At 33.9% G+C, this 22,269-nt stretch overlaps 2 protein-coding genes across 6 annotated transcripts in view; one reads left to right on the plus strand and one right to left on the minus strand.

Moving 5' to 3' along the window:
* The first annotated feature begins 108 nt into the window (after nucleotides 1-108).
* On the plus strand, nucleotides 109-14,990 carry LOC123719972 (E3 ubiquitin-protein ligase Bre1). Its single transcript, XM_045676343.1, has 17 exons — nucleotides 109-328; nucleotides 466-624; nucleotides 928-1,114; nucleotides 1,462-1,647; nucleotides 2,078-2,298; nucleotides 2,639-2,899; nucleotides 3,437-3,610; nucleotides 4,837-5,094; nucleotides 5,598-5,693; nucleotides 6,017-6,135; nucleotides 6,694-6,847; nucleotides 8,125-8,280; nucleotides 8,405-8,596; nucleotides 9,571-9,763; nucleotides 10,091-10,185; nucleotides 10,627-10,758; nucleotides 10,980-14,990. The coding sequence occupies exons 2-17, from the start codon at nucleotides 472-474 to the stop codon at nucleotides 11,130-11,132; spliced, it is 2,730 nt and encodes a 909-aa protein (XP_045532299.1). The 5' UTR covers nucleotides 109-328; nucleotides 466-471; the 3' UTR covers nucleotides 11,133-14,990.
* Nucleotides 14,991-16,048: 1,058 nt separating this feature from the next.
* Nucleotides 16,049-22,269, minus strand: part of LOC123719223 — a 47,506-nt gene continuing 41,285 nt past the window's right edge. For 3 of the 5 annotated variants that reach the window (XM_045676164.1, XM_045676166.1, XM_045676163.1), the window contains exons 10-12: nucleotides 21,417-21,525; nucleotides 20,198-20,257; nucleotides 16,049-19,918 (exon numbers count right to left, since the gene is read on the minus strand). In XM_045676164.1, coding sequence (XP_045532120.1) covers nucleotides 19,709-19,918; nucleotides 20,198-20,257; nucleotides 21,417-21,525 — 379 coding nt within the window. In that variant the 3' untranslated portion in view covers nucleotides 16,049-19,708. Of the gene's footprint in view, nucleotides 19,919-20,197; nucleotides 20,258-21,066; nucleotides 21,107-21,416; nucleotides 21,576-22,269 lie in introns of those variants that run through there. The other 2 variants (XM_045676167.1, XM_045676168.1) reach the window with 2 other exon arrangements.

The raw sequence follows: 22,269 nt of genomic DNA on the forward strand, positions 1-22,269 counted from the left end.
TTTTTTGGATCGATTGAATAAAACTTGCGGTCTAAATGTGACACTGCTATCTATGCAACAAGAACAAATCATGAAGAGCGAATGGGCAACACTGATCACTATTCACTGTTGGTTAGATTTTTGTGCGAGGGAGGGAGAGTCGAGTTGGTACTTGGTACTTGGTTACGTTTTCTGTCATAGAAACTGTAGAAATTTGTTTATTTAAGATATTTTATAATTAATTTTAAAAAATGGTAAAATTTAGCGTGGTTAATTATCGTAAATCTCACCACACTTTCGACATATTAATTTAATAGAATTTTACTAGGTTGTCATTATTGACAAGCAGGTAAGTGTATTAACCAACCAAATGGTGAGAGTTTTTATTTAAATGCGATGTTGCTTTTATAAATGGCATTTGTATTTTCCTGTTTAATATAATCAATATGTATTTCTTCATACAAGCATATTTCTTAAATATTTAAGGCCAGGATGTCGAAACGTATAGCTGAAGATAGCGGCAATGGCAGTAATCAACCGCCGATTAAGAAGGTTCACTTTGAACCACACCTAATAGGTCCAGTGTCCACGCTGGAAGAAATGGACATAAAAGTCCTACAATTCCAGAACAAAAAGTTAGCTCAGGTGATTATATCAATTTTTCAGATTGAAAGTATTAATAGGTATTTCTTCTATGAAAAACTTTAAATTTATAAGTCAAAGCCAAAACATCTAATCAGCTGTATCTTATGGTGTTTTAGTTTCTGTATGGTAGGACACCCATTAAAAAAAAGTAACTAAAAACTGAAAATATGGTAAAGGCCATGCACAGTTATCAAACATTTTATTAATATAAAATGGGCTTTTGTAAATTAATTTCATTTTTCATTGCCATTGTTTAGAATATTTTAAACATTCTCTTATGTGGCTTTATTACCTATGTTTCAGAGAATAGAACAACGCCATAGGTGTGAGGCTGAGCTACGAGCTAGGATAGAACAGTTAGAGAAGCGCCAGACCCAGGATGATGCTGTATTATGTGTTGTCAACAGATACTGGAATTTATTAAATGAAGATATTAGAGTATTGTTGCAAAGGTTTGATGCAGAAACAGCTGATGAATCTGAGAACAAAAGTAATAATTTTTTGTAATAAGTTGAATACTTTTGAAATCTGTTTAAACAGACTAATTATTTACAGTGGTCCTTTAGTTATCTATCAGCATGAAATTGTCTTTGACTTTTGTAAAAATTGATGTGATGTAATCTTCAATGGGAAAATGCGTCTATATAATGATTATTTGGCCTAAAAGGACACTGATTTTACTGAAATTTATTATAGGATTTCTATTACAGGTTTTGTTTGGATTTAGTCAACTGATCAGAAACCATTTTTTGTTAAAAAAATACTTGTGTAATGTAACCTCTTTGTACAGTTTAGATTCTATTGAAGTTACTTTGTGAAATCAAAATCATTTTATAGATGAGAATGAAGCTACCACATCCTTTCTTATGCAATTATCAACTTGGGATAAAGAAGAATTGGACGCTCAACTGGCAAACAGAGTACAAGTGAGCAAAAGAGCAGTAGCAAAAGTGTTACAGGCTTTTGACAGGCTGCAGCAGAGAAATGATAAAATATGGAGGGCAATAAAAGGAGAAGGGGAAGGTATGTAATTATTGTTTATAAAATAGTAAATAGACAGGATGCTAACCTGATATAATAGTAGAACAACAGAAGGCAAGTTCATTAAAAAAAATCAATGCACTGTATCAATATAATGATCATTAATAGTGATAATTAATTACACACTTGTAAATCTGAATTTCCTTATTAAATTAAATAAACACCACATGTGAATTGATTGTTATAATGGAACTTGTTTTTGCTTTAATTTTACAGACTTAGTAGATACAATAAGTACAATAACAATTACCTTGGACCACAGGTTTTATGTTAAACTACTTAACAGATTTTTCAAGACCAAGGATTATGACTTTTTAAAATTGTTTTGCTTTAAATTGAATTAAACCGAAACCATTGTAAATTAAAAAGAATTCAGATTGCCTCATAGTCTAATACATATTTCTGCATCTAGAAGGTGCCCCAGCTCCGTCCCTTGATGAAACAATAAGGGCAACAAATGAGGAAGTTACTGCAGAGAACCGTCGGCTTCAAGCCCTCAGTACCACATTACATGAGAGCCATCATACCATGACATTGAGAGTTGCCCAGTTACAGGACGCAGTTAACAGTCGGGATACTGAGAATGCTGAGTTGAAGAACCAGATTGATGACCTGCAATATGAGTTAATGAAGGTATTTGATTTTTGTAGTAGAGTGATGCTTTGCTAAGTACATCTTAAAAACATCAATCAACTTAAGTAATGGTGTTAGTTCTTCCTTCTATGTGGAATTAAAGGTTCGCTTAATATCGCAAATTAATTCTTTTATTTGAATGGGTTTTGTAAGTTACTTAATTTATTAATCATTTTATTAACCAATGTTAAATCAGTTAAATTTTAAATTGCAATTTAATGTGATATAAGATTGAAAAAGAAAAAAAATTAAAACAAATACATAGTTTTGTCTACTTTACTTAGTAAAGTACAGAATTTCAGACATACAAAGTTCAATAGACATACATTGTCCATTTTAGATTCGTTCCCGAAATGATAAGCTAGAGAATCACTTAGCAGAAGCAATTGAGAAATTAAAGAGCTACCATCAATCAGGCACAACAGCCACTACTACTTGTGCTCCGACACCTCATTCAGCGTTGGCTAATGCCAAGTTGGAAGACATTGCGGCAGAATTGGAAGAGCAGAGGGAATTAGCTAATAATAGACTGGCGGAACTGGACAGATTACATAGACAACATAGGGATACATTGAAGGAGTTGGAGAAATTGAAAATGGATGTAAGTATATAATTGGGAAATATTTAGCTATCTCAAAGTGTAATTAATAAATTAAGTTCTAAGTAATGCTCGTTGTTTAATGATGCATACGTCAATAGAATTTACTCTAGTTTAGAAGTGTGAATGAGTGTTGTAGAAGATCGGTATATGGTAATCAATTGCTTACATCTTAGGAACAGGATAACCCTAAAAACTACTCGACTATTTTAATAGTTTTCACTAAAATATAGTGTAGTAATTTGTTGTTTTAATGTAAATTATCTGTGTGTTGACTTGATAACTATATTGAAGAGGTGCCAATAATTCAAAATACACAAAATCCACAGGGGTTAAAATCGAATCGAATAGAGTCTTTGTGAATTAAGATAATATGTCTATGGCTTACCGTTATTATTGTAATTCGTTACTTAAAATATTGTTATTATTTATTTATGTAGCTAAATTTATTACAAAGAAAATTGTAATTATGGGTCAGCCATATGTATGCTTAATTTATATTACCAAAGGTAGGTGTAAAATTTTTAATATAATTTACAGATACGCCAATTGCCAGAATCTGTGATAGTAGAGACGACAGAGTATAAATGTCTTCAGAGTCAATTCTCTGTACTCTACAATGAGTCGATGCAAATGAAGACTGCGTTAGATGAAACAAGACTACAACTACAAAATGCTAAGAACCTCCATATGAGACAAATAGAAATAATGGAGGTGAGATTTTTGCCTATTATTATAAATATAAAACCTGTTTATTTCCTTTAACCTTATTATTGACAATTCACAGTTTGTTATATTAATATATATTTTCTTGTTATCTTATCTTCTTAACTTCTTTCCTTTGATCAATGGTACTGGATTAAACCCCTTCTGGGTTAAAAGCCTCCTCCAGTTTTTTATTTTTTTTCTATCGTTGGCTTTCTCTCTCCATTTGTTTCCTACTGAGCTTCTATTTCTTCTATCTACCTTCATCTTATTTGTGTACATGTTGCTATTTATAATTTGCATTTTTTTGCTAAGCCTATGGTTAAATTACTTACTCTAATATATGTTTAAAGTCATATAAATATGGGACATTTAAGTGTCACTTTCATTTGAGATGATTGGTCCAAAAGAAAATATTGTTTTGCCGGAACCACTCAGCCTAAGTGAGGATTTAATTGTCAGTAAATTTAAAAAAATGTTGATTGTGCCAAAAGTTATGTCAGTAATTTCAGTTTATTTAAACGTATTTTAAAAACTAAGAACATTTGAACAATGTTTAAAATATTAATGAGGAATTTGTGTAACATCAAAGGCTTTACCTTTCTATTCTCTCTCAATAATCGGCAGCTCATGTCTGAGCGTAGTGGTCAGCAACGAAGCATCTAGAGCGGACTATCTGTTTCCACCAGTTTCCATCCAGCGCCTCTCTTATGACAATGTACAGTTTCGAGGATGATGAGTCTTTACTTGATAGGTCCATCTGGTTGGTGAACAGCCACTATCTTTTGCCTTCTGTGATACCAACCACGATCAGTTTCTCCCATATCTCATCTCCTCTGCGCGTTATATGGCCGAAATAAGATACGATTCGCGCATATGGTAGACAGGGGAGTCCGGATCCGGAGTTCGGTCAGGATCGATGTATCAGTGCGCTTACATTTCTACTCACTTACGTCTTATTACATTTATAGGTGTGACGATCTTTTCTTTCGATCTTTCTCTCGACATATATTTTTTTATAACATAACGTTAATTTGGCTCAAAAGCACATAAATCATACCTGAACCAGGAACTGTGCAATTTGCTTGAATAAATTGTATAGTATAAGAATGTTTTATTGGACATTAACAAACATATAAAATTAAAATACTTACCAAGTAATTCAAAATGCTAATAATGTATTGGAAGCTCAAAAGTGCCTAGTATTATAAATTTAAATTCAGAAGTAATTCCAGAGTGAAGAGTTGGCAAGGCAGAAAGCGTTGAGAGCAGAAATGATACAATTGGAGGATGTCCTCGGGCAACTCCGGAAAGAGTATGAGATGTTACGAATAGAGTTTGAGCAGAATCTCGCAGCAAATGAACAGACAGGACCGATTAATAGAGAAATGAGGCATTTGATAACATCCCTTCAGAATCATAATCAACAATTAAAAGGCGAGGTACATAGGTATAAGCGGAAATATAAGGATTCTAGTCAGGAACTAAATAAGGTATGTTTATTTAGATTTGGCAGGATATGCAATCGATTAATATTTAATAATGACTTTTCAGGCAAAATAACGGCTTTTGTATGTTGTGTCAATGTAGACACAAATGTTTCAATTGTGTATGTTTGGTACCGGTATCCCGCCGTCCATGGACACTCAAATTACCAGAAGGCTAGCAAGTGCGTCTCCAGCTTTTAAACTATTCTGAAAAATATTTGCCGCTTATGTCTGTTTATATTTTTTACTATGAATTTTATGTCTTATTCGTGGTAAGCGTGGCATTTACAATTCTGTTGCATAATAACATTGACAATCGATTTGATTGACATGTTTTGTCTGACATTGACATTTTGCATGACAATTATTTTACTATCTATGGACCTCTCACAATAAAAAGTAACAAATTTACGTAAATCCTATGATTACCTACTTAAAGTCGTGTATACTTAAACTGACGATTTTTCGTGTTTGTGTATACTAAATATGTGTAAATGAAATATCTACAGCTCCGTAAAGAGATGGAAGAGTCCAATGTTAGGCCACCACCAGACCAAGCCGATGAGAAGCCTCTGGCTGTTAAGAAGGAAGAGCCAGATCCAGAGGTAAGTTTAATGACCCGCTTTATTGTTATGCTTGTAACAAAGATCAAAAAAATCTGCGTGCTAAAGGTGTATGAAATTTACAAAAGCTAATAAAGAAAAGCCATGATTACCACAAAGGAACTGCATTATTTCGTAAATTGTATCGCGCGATACCAAGTCAACATCAGTACTACGTATACTGAAACAACTACATTAAAATTTAATACAAAATTCAATACCGTTTAGGATTTACAGAGCACCGGCGCTAGTCTAATAATTCTGGTCGAGGATAACGTTTTGACTTATGTATTATAAATATTGTTTATAGTATGCTTTCCTTTCAGAGTGAAGAGGGCGCCAGTAGCGGTGGCGGCGAGAGTAAGCACTCCGTCCCGAAGGACCATGGACGAGCTAAGATACAGGAACAAGAACTCATTATTAAGGATCTCAAACAACAGCTTAAGTAAATTATTTAACCTTTTAGGATTATAAAAATTGTTTTGTAAATTTAATAATTTCGATAAATAATACATATATAGGGAATGCCAAAATCGACTTATCATATTATGTTATCAGTATGTTACATATTACAGGAACTACTTATTATAAAATATAAATTTATGAAATTATATTATACATTTCATATCGTGTTTAAGAACTCAAATGTCATATAAAAATTCTAAAAGTCAACAGAAATGGTGTTTATTTTGAAGTCGGTCAAAAAATATTCATATAGAAAAAAAATCTTTCGGTATCTCTTCCGTGACCACATTTTTTCCTAAGTAGATCAGCCTTCTGTCCGTGACACCTTTCGACTTATTGGGTCTAAAGCGTGCCGATTTCCTCACCAAATTTACCTTTACCTTATGAGCGAGTGTTAAATTCGCACATAGAACGTCCATTGGTGCAGCTAGGGAATGAACTTACGAACTCACCGAGTCGCACGCTGAAGCCCTAGTGTATTTTATATGATTCTATATGGTACACATTTAAAGAAATACTTATGGAACTATTTTTTTAGGAAGGCTGTAAACGAGCAGAAAGAGCTGAAGCTCCTCCTGGATATGTACAAAGGAGTGAGCAAAGAGCAAAGGGACAAAGTGCAATTGATGGCCGCAGAACGAAAAGCCAGACAGGAATTGGAAGATCATAGGCAGAAAGCTAAAATGGCACAGGTTTAAAATTAAATAAAGATTTTCTTTAATACAGTGGAATCTCCATAACTCGAACTTCGCTAAGTCAGAATCCTCAGTAAGTGACATAAATTGCTTCCACTGAACTCCTAAATACTCGGTATCTCGAATTCGTAACTCGAACTAAATGTTATTTCCCTGTAACTCGAATTTCAAAAAGGAGACTCCGTAAGTCGTAGTTTAGTAAAATATAATGACATCTTACTTGGGATTCCCCGAAATAAAATCAATAAAAACCAACATGAATGTTCCGGTTGGGGGCTTCTCATTTATTGTTTTGGTTAATCACAAACCTAAGCGTTATATTCAAATTTTTGAGCAACTTAAAAATGGTACTCGGCGAGTGCCCACAGCGGTGCAACGCAATAACAGCTATTCGGTGTTCTTTTAATGTCCACTCCATCGTGCAAAATTACGGAAAGTGATTGTTTTTTGTTTTAAAACAATAGTCAAACATTCAAAAAAAGTTTTTTATAAAATCATGTTCGAAATTTAAAAATAATGTGCCAGTGTCAGAACTTTGGGACCAACTACGTAGTTCTTGTTCAGTTGAAATTTAAATAGATTTTTTTTGCCGTTCCCTTGACATTCGAGTTATCGAGCTTCCACTTCATTAATTTACATTAATGTCTTGTAAATGTAAATTAATGAAATAGCTTTAAAGCTGACTTGAATTGTAAAAAAAGGTTAAGGTATTCTAGAACGTGAATCAAACTTCGAAATGTAGTTTCAAGAGCTGTCAAACGATTTTTTCTGTCTGGAGATTCCAATTAGAACGTGCACCATAGAATTGTACATTATTAATTACAGTCGTGCCTCTCATTTTACTTTTTTTGGTTCGTTTTTCTTCTTGTCCACGTCAACGCTTAGATTCTTTAGATTTATTATATACATATTTTTTCTTGCTATCCTTATATCCTAACTTCCTTCATTACCATTGATTGGGACCCCGTCACGAGGAAATGCCTCCAGCTTTTTCCAAATATCTCTATCCATGACTTTCTTTCATTCGCTTCCTCTGAACGCTTCCATATCATCTATCAACTGTTTTAAGGCCTTACCCCTCCCCACCCTCCAGCAACCACAATGTCCTTAGATCTATTTAGATTTCCAAATTCTTAGATCTATTTAGATAATGTTGTGAATCTTTTAACCCGTTGTTATGTATTTTAATATTAGATATTTTTACAACAGTTTGGACGTTTTAAATCATATTATTTTCTTTGTCTATGTGTTGTATGAATGAAAAAAATTGCCAGGAAAGTAAAAGGGAGCGTCGTATGGCAGACGAAGACGCGCTGCGGAAGATCAAACAGCTGGAAGAGCAGAAATACGAACTCCAGAAGCAGCTCTCTTGCGCCCGGCCTAATGCAGATCCCTTGCATGGCTTCACCAGGCCTTTTGCTGGATCACAGGTCCGGATCTTTGTACTATCATATTAGACATTGCGTCCATCTCGGACATCATATTTATTGAATGATTCTTTCATACAAAAATGGCGCATTTTTATCACCTTTAATTTAAACCAATAAACTACAGGAAGAAGAAGCCCTACTTAATGAGATGGAGGTAACGGGTCAGGCGTTCGAAGACATGCAAGAACAGAACTCGAGACTCATCCAGCAGTTGAGGGAAAAGGACGATGCCAACTTTAAACTGATGTCGGAGAGAATTAAGGCCAATTCTCTGCATAAATTACTTCGGGAAGAGAAACAGCTTTTGCAGGAACAGGTAAAATAAATATATTTCATGGACAGTTTTTGTGAATATTTATATGATTTATGTTTTTTTACAGTGTTGGCCTAGAGGCTTCGGCGTGCGACTCTCATACCTGAGGTCGTAGGTTCGATCCCCGGCTGTGCACCAATGGATTTTTTTCTTTGTATGTGCGCATTTAACATTAGCTCGAACGGTGAAGGAAAACATTGTGAGGAAACCTTAGACCCAAAAAGTCGACGGCGTGCGTCAGGCACAGGGTTCTCGACACCTACTTGCCTTTTCGATTAACAAATGATCATGAAACAGATACAGAATTTTTTATTGAATTTTGTTTAAATGTTTTTACTTGATTTCGTAGTGAACACATTCATTCCCTACTTTATTTATTGAAAGACATACGTTCCAATTCTATTATAGAATATAGGCTAAAAAAAGAATCTGAGTTGACACTTTAAATTTTTTTTAATAAAAATGAATCCCGTATGTGAAAAAAATGATGAACTAAATTTATTACTTGACATTTTTTTTCTTTCGACGTCAAGTCAAATACGTTTTTGCCACATGACAGTTTGATTTAAATTAACAATTTGGTACTATTTTAGTAATATCACCAAGTAACCAATTTATTTAATCACTGAAGTAGTTGACCAATTCGACTTAGGGTCCTTCAAGAAAAGAGCGTACCGATGCTTAACAGGCCGGCAACGCACTTTCTACGAGCTTTCTGGCAATGTGAGTGATCATGGGCGGCTCACTTTACATCAATTGAGTCTGTTACATAAAAAAAATGTTTTGTGTTTGTTGGTTGTAACTCAATGTTTTTTTAAAGTTTTATAATATTTTTAAACTCAATATCAGTCTTGCCCATATTTAACAGATTTCGAAATCCCGAAAGAAGGGCCTTTCAACGTGTTTAACAAACACATGTTGAATGGTTTTTGTCTAGGATATATATTTTTATAAATCTTACCTACGGTCATCAACAGGTAGTCACCCGTGACCAACAAATAGAGTCCATGGGTCTGGTGGCCCGAAGGTTAGAAGAGAAAGAGAGATTGCTCCAAGCGACCCTATCTGCCGTGGAGAAGGAACTGCTTCTTCGGCAGCAGGCGATGGAAATGCACAAGCGGAAAGCCATTGAGTCGGCTCAATCCGCTGCTGATCTCAAATTGCATCTTGGTATGACTTTGTAAATGAATAAATAAGCAAGTACAGATAAGTACCTTAAAACATAAACGCATTTGTCTTTCGCATTATATAGACACGGAATTTCAAACAAATAGCACAGATTCAAAATACATCATGGTATCTATATTCCTTAAAAGTGATCGTTATTTTTTTATATAAACAAATTAATTTTTTTTGTCGATTAGAAAGTTGCCGTTATATGGACAGAATGTTGTACGAACAAAGCAAATCTAATAAAGTATTTTTTTTCCAATTTTTACGTTTTAGGCGACGTTAAAGCTGGTTTTCAATGTAGTTATTATACTAAAATAATTTCAGAAAAGTACCACGCGCAAATGAAGGAGGCGCAACAAGTGGTCGCCGAAAAGACGAGCGCGCTCGAAGCTGAAGCGTACAAAACAAAAAGACTTCATGTGAGTGACTTTATTTATTGATAATTACTATGTATACGCAAATATTGTGCGTCATATACTTCGCCAGGAACCAAATAAAGGCCGTCATGGTATGTGTTAGACCTAAACCTTATTAGGCAATGAAGACTGATAAACTACCTGCCTATTGAGAACATTTTTTTTAGAAATCTGAGGCCAAGGCAATCTTTTGTTTGTTATTTTAAAAAAAAAACGTTTTGAAGTGAATCTTCTAAAAACTAGATTTTTTTACGGATGAAACGCAATAATAATATTAGAATCACGATCATGTGCAGCGTTTTTGGCGAAGAAAAGGGATAGAGCGATTGAGAGAGAGTGAGATAGGGCGAACGTAGCATGTATTTTTGATTATTTTTAGATTTATTGATTATTAGTTTTAACTGCTAATTTGCTCAATGTTATATAAATTATTTACGATTTCAGGAGGAGTTAGCCATACTCCGTCGGAAGGCAGAGAGAATGAAGAAGATGGAGCAGGCTGGTAGCAGTATGGATGAAGTGCTGCTAGAAGAGATCCGCGAATATAAGGAGACCCTCACTTGCCCTTCTTGCAAGGTATAATAACATTTTACAATTTAATTTGTTAAGTTTTATGTCGTAAAGTGTATTTTATATATTAACGAAGGTGACGTCGCGGGTCGCTGCTAGTAAAAGTTAATAATATGTTAGATAACGAGAAATAACTGGCTAAAACTGGTTAAAGTTAAAAAAAAATACATTAATCTATAGGGTTAACCAGAACAAATTCTTGCTAACTAAAGTAATTTATATTATAGGTAAAACGCAAGGACGCCGTGTTAACGAAGTGTTTCCACGTCTTTTGCTGGGATTGTCTGCGGACGCGTTACGAGACGCGACAAAGGAAATGTCCAAAATGCAACGCCGCCTTTGGAGCCAATGACTACCACAGATTATATCTATCGACGTAGATGACACATGATGTGACAGAGACAGGTGGATATTCGATTTTTAAATTAAATGACATTGACTAGCCGTTTGTCATTTAGTTTTTTTAAACATGGCCGTGGATACAAGTCCTTCAGTCATTCACAGCTTTTTTACGCGCAGTGTTACCGCTGATGGTCTAACTGTTTGTATTATTTAATTTTTAATTTAACAAACATTGTTTATGCAATTTGACTCAAAAAGGGTTATTAAAGGTAACGCTAACCTCAAACTAATTTGAGTTCTGAAACGTTTGTTAAACTTAGACAATTTAAAGGTTTAGTTCTTATTAATTTTCGGCAAATCATTGGCAGTTCTTATATTTTAACGAATATATAGATAATATAATAACTCAAAGGCCGGGCTCCCACTACGCCGGACAGGCAGATCTGGCGAAGCCTGTGAACTGCCGGAAGAGCTAGTGGCTGTAATTTTTATAAAGCTATTCACATTATCCCCACTCCATTTTTGCCCAAGGCATTTTTACCAAGTGTCTTGACACTACGAAGCGTCGGTAGAATCACGGGACCGGAGTATTGTGAACGAGTCTGTGCCGGTATTTGACGCCGCTCCCCCGCCCGTGCCCCTCACGTCATGCGGTTCGCACTTTCTGAATCTTAATCTTTTTGGAACTACCCTTTTTGCCTTCTATTAAGATACCACCACAACACAGAAATTTTGTCGTCCATTGAGCGCACAGGTCCAAATTCAACTGAGGTGAGTACCTGACTGTCTCTTTCGATTTTCTTGAAGGATCCGCTGTAATGTTAACACTCTATCCGGTGTCTGATTTTCGCCAGATCTACCGGACCAGCGTAGTGGAATCCCAAAAGAGTTAATACCACCGCCGCACACACCTTTAACATGAATTTATTAGCGAGATATGCTATTTAACAAGGAAATAAGAATATGATCTCAAGTCATGTTTTTGTATTTAAACCTATATAGGTTAATATTTTCAATAATAATGATTGATAAATCACAAAGCAGTACATTAATCGCTTACATTAATTTATTTAAAAATAACGCTTACAAGAAACGATTTTCGGCTTAAAAAACATCTTTATGTACATAATTTTAAATTCTTCATACTTCTATAACCGCCTTAATACTGATGGAGGTTTACTTACGTATTTTAAAAAATATCTCGCTCCACGGTTAATATCGCCTTATGTCATATGGACTCTATTGTACTCATTACAAGATTCTATTGTCTTAGAATAGTGATTTGAATATATATAATAACTATTGTGATAGCCGGGTTAAAATTGACGGGGAGTTTATTGCCAGTTCTCCGTTACACCCTTCAGGAACTGGCATTATATGTTAGAGATATTGATTTTTAATGCAATAGCTAAAATTTCTTCGCGTTCCTTTAGCAAATACTTATAACTGAAACATATAAAGTGTCTTCAAAGTAAATAGTATCGTCCAAACGATTGTCATATTTATGAATAAAATCTTATAACTTTTGCTGGATTTACAATTTGAAGAGTTAGTATAGGAAAATGCTAAATATGCTTGAAAATGAAATATTTTGTTCGTTTTACCCTTGTTTCTGTGTTTACGAGGTGAATAAAATCGTTTAACGTAACAGACTTGTCAATAAGTTAAATGATAACTTATTTCGAATAATAACTGAATGAGTGTCAAGTAGGATTTAGCTGGGAGAGTTAAGGGTTGACGAGAACGAGATTTAGCGCTATGTGATTTCCGAACGTCAAAAATTTATTGGATTTTGATATACAGGTTCACATAGTTGCTAAATTCTTATCTGTACTTTCGTTCGGTTGAATTTTAATGATTATGTTATAAACTTAATGTAGGTAGATAATAGGTAGTTAGAAAATTTCACGCCTCTGTAATGCCTTCAGCGATTGATAGCGAGTTATTGAGATGCCCTCTCAATAAAAAAAATACAAAAATCATTCTTGATTGGTGCGTCTCTACAAAGAACTTCTATTGCAAATATTTGGACTGCAGATGTGATAAATGCAATTTCGCGATACGAATGCTGAATTTGATCGCTATGAAATTTACGAGGCCGTTTCAAAAGTAATAAACTTCAGTTAAATTTTTCAAGTTTTGATACATTCATGTTCTTTTTAGTTAAAAGATCTCGTTGAAGATCGATGCAACCATTCATTCCGTATTATAGTGAATTTTCCATTAATGATGAAATCGATTAATTTATGCATTTGGCGATCGTTCGCCCATATGTCGTTGTATATTGAGAAAGAATCGAACAAGTATTGTTTATTTGTTAGTTTTAAGTGATGAACCGTAGATGTGTTGTGGGCTTATGATAAAAACACTTCTTATAAAGGACATTAAGAACGTTACTTCTTAAATTATTGAATGCAAATGGTTTTGTATTAGTATAGTAAGTTATTAGTGCTAATCTCAACTTGTGCGTTCATATTAATATTATTTTTTCTAAATTAACACTTAAAACGTCGTCGAACCAATGGACGTGTGTCAGAGAGAGTTGAGCTAATCGAAATATAAACAGAAATTTGATATCATGATCTTCTCTGTTGTATAATTTAACTTTGGTATAATTGTTCTAATAAAAGGTTACTGATAAAACGTGGTAGACTAGCGCCAATAAATGTATGAGAAAAAAAAAAAAAGATATCGAATTTAACTATTGTATAATTGTTCTAATACGCTCACAACATATCTGTATTGTTGTAGATAGACAAATAGCTTGCAGCCCACTGACTGATGTATTTATACTTAAGGTATATGTAGAAGTTAATTCTGCTTAGTGAATGTTAGAAATTATGATAATTTTTCTCATGGGCCGCGTTTTTAAAGTGAAATATTGTATATTTATTTCTATCACACTGGTGTAAACATTTTTTACTTTTCTATACTGCAAGTGGTAACTTTGAAGCACCTTATAGGTGATAAATGTTATTTTAATATATATTGTATCGTATTATTGGATTTGGTAAAATACTTCGTCAGTGTAACACGTATAAGGATCTTTTGATCGTTCAAGTATTACGTAACGAATTTGTTGTCCCCTTGTAATACGTTACGATGAATCGGGAATTGAATTACGCATTATTGTTAATATTATTTTCCAGTACTTTACACCACATAATGGTAATTTTGAGGTATAAACGGTCATTGGGGTTGGTCACGAAACGTTTTACTATTGGATACAGAAACGGCGCGTTTCATGGGGGGTGGGGAGTCACGAATCTCCAAAAATTGCGTGACGTAATACTTGAACGCTCTCTTAGTAGTTGATGGACCGACGTGTTTCTCTGGCACCGCTCTTAGAAAAAGGATTTTATTATATGTCGGTTTCGTATTCTCTACAGCAGTGATTAATACTATTTCGTATCAGGTGCATTTTGGCACTTCATTGACGTAAGAGTAATACACGATATTCAAAGATTATATTCTATTTCTTAAACGCGAAAGTTCATTGTTGTAAATGCGTAAGTAAAAATCCTTAGACGTGTTGCCCATAAAACGACGTAAATTTCCATTTCGGGCTGTTGATTAAAAATTTAACCTCATGGTTAGGAGATTATCTGATCGTATTAACCCTTAGATACACGGTTCAGTATTTAAAGTTTCCGCTTGTCAAGCTTTTGTAGATAATTTTATGTTTATTATAAATCAAGTAAATTTAAGGGTTGTAAATAATACGTTTATACATTGTATAATTGCCGGTTCGGTCTATCGTGCCGTGACTTGTTCATGTATTTCAATGTAAAGGCTGCGAAATCTAAGTTAATGTAATTCAATGTAAAGGCTGCGAAATCTAAAATTACCTTCGATGTAATAACTGGTGTAATAATTAAAAGTTCTTTAAAACGAAACAGATATTTTTATTAACTCCTTAAGTTTTTAAAAATGCTATCGACCAACTAAGCGGCTGAGCTTTCAGAATGTGAGAAAAACGAACAATTACAATTTGGAAGGGTGGTAAAGGAGTACCTTTGCAGTAGCAAATGTCTGCTCATCATGTAGGCATAGCGACGACACTGGCTTCTACTACAAAGATTAATTCGGCTTATCAATTCTGTCGCTTAGCAGTAGGGAGTTTATGGCGTTCAAAAGCTCAGTACAGTTCTGCCTCGAGAATCTCCAGGCTCAAATGGGAATCCTTTTTATGGTGCAAGAGAAGCCGGACATGCGCAGCAGGCGTAAGTGTTTGTTGTTACACGGCATCAATGAAACAAAGGATGAGAACCCTGTTGGCAAGTGTTGGACCAGGAATGGGCACATATTTGTTATTGGTGCTAATAGTGAGCGTCGTCGTGTCAATACAATAAAAGATGTCGATAAGGCTCCTATATATCTCCAGACTGATTGGTATTATAGCTGATTGCTTCTTTTGTAGACCACTTACTCATTTTCGCAGAATTGGCCACTGTTGGCATTGGTCTGTGCTTAAGCAACATGTCGGACAACCCATCCCGGGATACTTAGATGCCAGCCTCGAGCTCTATATCGCACCTGGCCCTTTCAAATGTCGACTAGTAAATGAACCATTGTTTGGTCGGTTCTGTCGTCACAGTCACACGCGGGATTGTCCTCATTTTGTCTGTGTAAATAGTGTCCAAAAGCACCGTCGCCAGGATCTGCGTCATGTGAGCTGCGAAACGCCTTGTCTTGATTTATTTGTATGCTGCGTTTGCATCTTTAAAAACATTTTTGTGACTGAGTTTCGTTGCATATTTAGTAACTTTTATTCTACAACTATCGTGTCAATGTAAGTTAGAAAACAGACACTTCTCGAAAAAATAATTAGGGAAGAGGTCACACTTGTTTAGGTTGAGACAGTTTTACTGTTTTTTTTGTAAAGAACTAAATAATAATTTGATTCGACTAGGAGAGATAATTTAGGTCGAGATAAATAAAAAATGTATTACAAAAAGATATTTTATTTACAACACTATTTACATAATTTCGTAGTTATTACAAACGCAATGGAATCAAATCTATCAATTGTTTTATACAATCAATACTTAGCACCTCACTGCAAGCAAACAAAATAATATTTTTACCAGGGAAGTGATTTAATTATTAGACAAAAATTTACTGACGCCCTAAACCTTTAAACTAGACCGAGGTTTGATTATCGAGGAAAAAATGTTCCTGTTTATGAGTGATCAGCCTTGTTTTAAAAAATAATAAAGATGCATAAATCCATCTTCAAACTTATCCGCGGAACAGTTATTAAAGAACCTTACGAATATAATTAAATCATTTCCCTTATCAAAAAAAACCAGTCGCAAAATTACAAAAGCGTCACCATAATTTTAAATTTAATTAAAACAGAAACAAAACGGAAAAGCTTACAAGCAAATTTGTGGATTGTCAATTGACTAGAGAATACTTATTCAAAAACGTATTATAAACCTTAATTAGAGTTTCATAGTACGTTTACAATTTTGTCACTGCGTTTACATTAACACACAATGGCACATACATGATTTGTCATCAAATTATTCAATATGGCAAAACAATTTTACAAGTGAACTTATATAAAAAAGAAAATACAATTGCACACAACACAATGCAGTATAAATGCGTTAGGGATGAAATATATTTAAAAATGCAATGAATATACAGAAGAAATATCCTAAATATAGAATTCTTTATAATCTGTAGATTATGAGAGATCAAACCAAGATGGCCGCTCGGCTGTCTGCCATCATTTCACCGCGTTAATCTTTTGCTAAAACTTTTTTATCAGTTTCGGCACATACTTGTATTATTCTTATAATATTACGTCTATTATTTAACATCCCCAAGTTGAATTTAACCAATTCACGTGTCGATAAACATTGGCAAACTCGTTAAACTATTCACATACACCAACTACGACTATTTTATCAACAAGTCTCAACAATTTCATCTAACCGAATAGTAATAGTGTATACTTATTCCCGGTTATTCATAAAAAACTCATTGCAATTGCATCATTTTAACTAAATTTCTCAAGTGTCTCTTTTAAGCACAGCCTAAACATAACATGACGGTAAGAGACGAAAGAGAAGTGTAGTTAAAACGCAGAATTATTTTTATGACTAATGTTTATTCTCCATCACGAGATGGCGTATAAACAAGAGCCATTAAAATGAGGCTAATTGACAGCCCCCCCCCCTTTTATTTAAACTAAATGGACCGCATTAACGTGTAATATTATTAGGTTTTTTGTATACTTAATTTAGTCCACTTTTTATAATAAGTCTCTTCATCAAAGCGAAAACGCGACAGAAATAAATGAATGTTTTTTTTAAATATATATAATTAGTTAAAACGTTGTACTAAGAATAATTTAATCAATGAAAGCGATAGTTAAACTAACATGAAATCTGTAAATTTGGATACAGAGAAATATTTTCATATTTATTACTCGCTGTTGGCATTTCCTCGGCCAATCACAGCCCAGCGATAGATATACAAAATACGCCCCTTTAATTTACTTTTGTGTATCATAGCGTATAGTGCGTAAACGTAACCTGTGAAAATCTATATATATAAACGTGAATTTAATTAAAATATTTGCGTGAAATACAATAACTAACGTCAGTCTGAAAATGCAGCCGTTAATGAAAAATATGTTTTTAATATTATTAAAAGCCTACGATTTATTTACTACTGGCAAGCACGATTGACCAGGACGGATGATATGAAATTGAAGATTTAAAGCGATTTTTGTAAATTATCAGCTATTGTGAAAGGTTGTTCCATTAAAATTTTTAAAACTTAATTCTTATGACCAACAGATTGTTGTATACGCTTCATAGAGTCTAGAAGGCAACATAGGGTAATATTGTTAGCGCTAAGTATGGTAAATCCAATTAGTATTTGACATACGGAAGTCAGCCAGACTTATAGTGCCACATACTTTTCTTGGCCGGCAGCTGAAATTGGTACTACCGAAATGTCAGAGTCTCAAATACAACGTGATCTCAATAAATAATTTTACTATCTACCAACATCTAGTAAAAATCCAACTAAAATGTATTTATTTTTATTCGTTGCATTATTAATTACAATGGCAAAGTTTTAATTATAAAACGGTTCTGATTGTTAGGAATCTTAAAAGATATATTAATAGTACAGGCAACAAAACCTATGATACCAGTTGTTCCTAAATTTGTGTGTGAAGATTGAAGATGAACTGTAGTGAACTATTACTAGTATACGTTGTTTTAGTTATCCTGCATGACTTCAAATTAGTCCCCCTTATTAATTTTTATTTACTGGTAATACAAATATCTATGACAGCAACGCTGTTACTGGCCAAGAAAAGTACTGGCACAGTAGAGGGGTCATCTTCAAGTTTTAATGGGAGGTTATTCGCGAAGTTTAAATTACAATTTGCGATATTAAATTTAATAGTAGAGTAGAATAGTAATAGTATTTTATTGGAACAACCTCTTAATAATTAAGTATATTGATAACTTGGAATGCCATTCCAGCCATTCACTTTAACCCGAATTCTAGAACGAAAGCTAAATCTAGTTTAGCAGTCAAATATTTATTCTGTATTCAGTTTGACACTTTGGATAGCGCTTAATATTCTGACTTGAGATACGAATCAGAAAACAGAGTTTACTTTTAAAAATATTGTTTTTACAAGAGGAACGATTTTGTTAATACAGAATTCTTAAAAGCTCAATTGTATATGGTTTCTAGTTTATTAAGTAGATAGGAAACTTTCGACTTTGTATTCGAAGAGATTTTTAATCTTAAAAATAACGGAATTTCAAATGATAACATTTAAAATTTACACAGTATGTCATGTTCTTGCCCTACAATTGACCCTAGCAAATTTAGAAGTATATGTGTGCGTTTAGTACACATTCGCCATGCAAAAATCTTCCTTTTTTACAGATGTAAAATTATCTATGATCGAAAACTATTTCTGATACTTGCCTTAACTTAGCCCCTGTTACCAAACTTAAACGTTTAAGTGCGGATCTAAAATTAGCGTAATTCAAAGTTTTATGAATAACAATAACAATCGAGAACCTGTATAGGTCCCAGGGGCTCCAGACCCCTCCGGGTCGCCATCGACCTTACATTCTCCTGCATTAGTCCTTTATAGGAGATAATCAATATTTAAGTTTTCATAACACAAGTCTACTATGAGCTTGACAAGATATTAAAATATTTAATGAAAATATTACGTTTGTAAAATAAAAAAAATCATAGAAATATTTGGCACAGACTAATGACGTTGCGCATAGACAAGCTCATGGTAGAGTCGGTGAGTGAGTGTTAATTGTACAGAATACACTTAAAACGCGGTTTTAAAGACAACAAAAGCCGTATATTATTCTACTTGAAACTGGCATAAAACTAAAACGTATACTAAAAAGAAAAACTTAAATACTTGTTCTCTTAATACTGAATGCTGACAACCTAATTTTATTGCCGTAGTCAAAAATTTGCAGCCAAAATTCAGCAATTGTTAAATTAAATTATTACAAGTAAATTTTGATGTGCATCCCTTTAATAACTATAAATAACTGCGGCAGTTTATCCGCATTTGGTTTAATTCAAAGTCATACCAATATTAAGTACAGGCAGCGGGATGGGGGGTTAGGGGCGAAGTGTTATGCGCGTGCGCGGGCCTCGGCGGAGCGGCGAGTGCGAAGGCTAATCTTTCGAGACGTAATCGCAAAGGCATAAGTCGGGGCCAGCCCAAGGATGAAAGACTTGACAGAGCGCCCTCTACAGCTTCGTAGCGGAGACGGCGTTCGGTTTCCTCACATGATGACAGTTCCTGATGTTACACAAAAAATATAAAGATACATTTACATGAACACTTTGTTTTAGTCGCTATTTCGCGTGTAAATTTTAGGTATTTCTTTTTACAACTTCTTATATTTAGATACTAAGAAACAATATTTTTTTAGTAAGACTAGATCCACTTAATAAGTTTTAAGGCATCAATAATTGATAATAAACATTTACAAAACTACTTTAAGGTTTTTAAACTTCAATTTGTAATCATCGCATGTTATAGAATTATATTTCCAAATAAAATAATAATTGTCTTTACCCGCTCAATTACTTCGACGTCGTCCTCCTCAGTACATTGGACCAGCTGATTTTTGAGCGTCTGTGAAATGAATGTCTATTTATCACACAAATCAAAAATACATTCAATAACAAAGCTATACGAATGCCAAAGAACAACTATGCGAAAAGTCTTGCGAGCTTTTCTTCGTAAGCGTCGGTCTCTATTTACATTTAAGTCCGTGGATAATTTACAGACGGTGCGAGGTCGCGAGTCACCGCCTTCAGCTATGTATGCTCTCTGTATAATGCTACACATATATTAAGATAATATACATAATTTATACGTATATATATAGTAATTTTTAAGGCACACTACAGAAAATAACTATCGCAATATCCTAATCCGATATAAGCAATTCTTTTGGAGAATATGTGTATAGTATGGAGAACGTAAATAAAGCCAAAGCATTATAATAAGGATATGTAACTAATAGTGTATGCCAGTGAAAATATATTGCCTTTAAAAAATGTATGTTAATTAATAGCAATTTTTAAACTATTACGTGATAAAGCTATCATAAAATTCGTTAAGAACATAGTTTTTTAACGTTAAGATTATAGATAAGTATAGCTGCCGAAATCAGTATTGCTTGAAGATTGGAAATTATAATATACATAAATACAACTATGGTACCCCAAATTACACTATCATATAAGTATGTTAGAAATATCCAGAAAATGTCAAACCCAGATAATTCTGAACAATAAGATTAAACAAAACAAAACGTGTACCAAATTACATTTAATTGAAATATAAGAACTATAAAGCGAAGTGTAAGAGAGCATACGTAAACGTATACGTGAGTGTGCGTCTATAAGCGTGTGTGTACGTTACGGTTGGTTTCGGACCTCGCATCTTTATTCTTGACTCGAGATCGCCAAGCAGGCCCTGAATGTTAACACCTGTTTCATATTAAAACCGTTACGAGTTGCGGCCCTATTTTTGATATCGAATTTGTTTAATTGTTAAACTTTTCAACGGAAATGACATGGCTATTAATATATCTCGTTGAAACATCGCCTGGAGTAGAGTAGAATCCAAAATCAGTCAATCCTATATGTATGCAATGTCTCAACGCTCGATTTTACCCTAACTGCTATTGAAATAAAATTATACTCATACGAATTATTATTTACAATATATAACAACTAAAAATTCCTCAACTTTTACTAAAATATGTATCGAAGAAACAACTTACTTCAATGGAGGTTCTGTACTGCTCCATCATGTGTTTTGAGGCATCAAGCTCCGCTAATTTCTTCACGACCACGTCAGCCACATTTTTTTCAGTCACATCCAACTTCTCCCTGTAAGGTAGCGAATGTACTGAGCACCTAATGTGGAAGCTTTTGATACTCTAAAGGTCAGTAAGAATTTTGTGATGTAGCTGTATGGAAATGCAAATGAAGTCCACCGCTATTTGACGCTAAAATAATACATATTGTGATGGACCTTCCATGAGGTAATAAACAAAAACGTTTTTTTTGTCTTGTTTTTATGGCAGGGGTCAAACGGTAAATATCGCCATCCTATATCACGATATATAATCAATATATATACATCCATTATATATCCATTTCTCAATATATATCCATTTCTTCAGAGTAGACGTGTTTCGTAGTAATGGGCGATAAAAATAAGGCATTTATTCCCATTATACAGGTCAAACCCAATTTAAGTTTATTCCAATTAAGGTAAGTTCATTTAAGCAATAAATTTGCGTATTCAGTTATGTACTTTAATATTTTAATAAGAATAAACACAAAACACTTTACGTACGTTTACTTTTTAAATTCAGTGATCCAACTTTTTATTCTGCGTGCTCATCGAAATCAACACGCACACAAACACAGCTCTTAAATAATGACTGATATTGATGGATCACAAAAATCGCCATAAATATTGACGAGATCGCAATGATCACGATATATATAGACCGTATGACACCTACCAATAAAAAAAATATATATATTCGTGACGTCTTTAAAGAGCAATTTTTTTAAATGAAATACGCCCATATTTTTTATTGAGCACGATGGATAATATTAATG

This window comes from Pieris brassicae, chromosome 2, assembly GCF_905147105.1.
Source record: "Pieris brassicae chromosome 2, ilPieBrab1.1, whole genome shotgun sequence".
NCBI lineage: Eukaryota > Metazoa > Arthropoda > Insecta > Lepidoptera > Pieridae > Pieris > Pieris brassicae.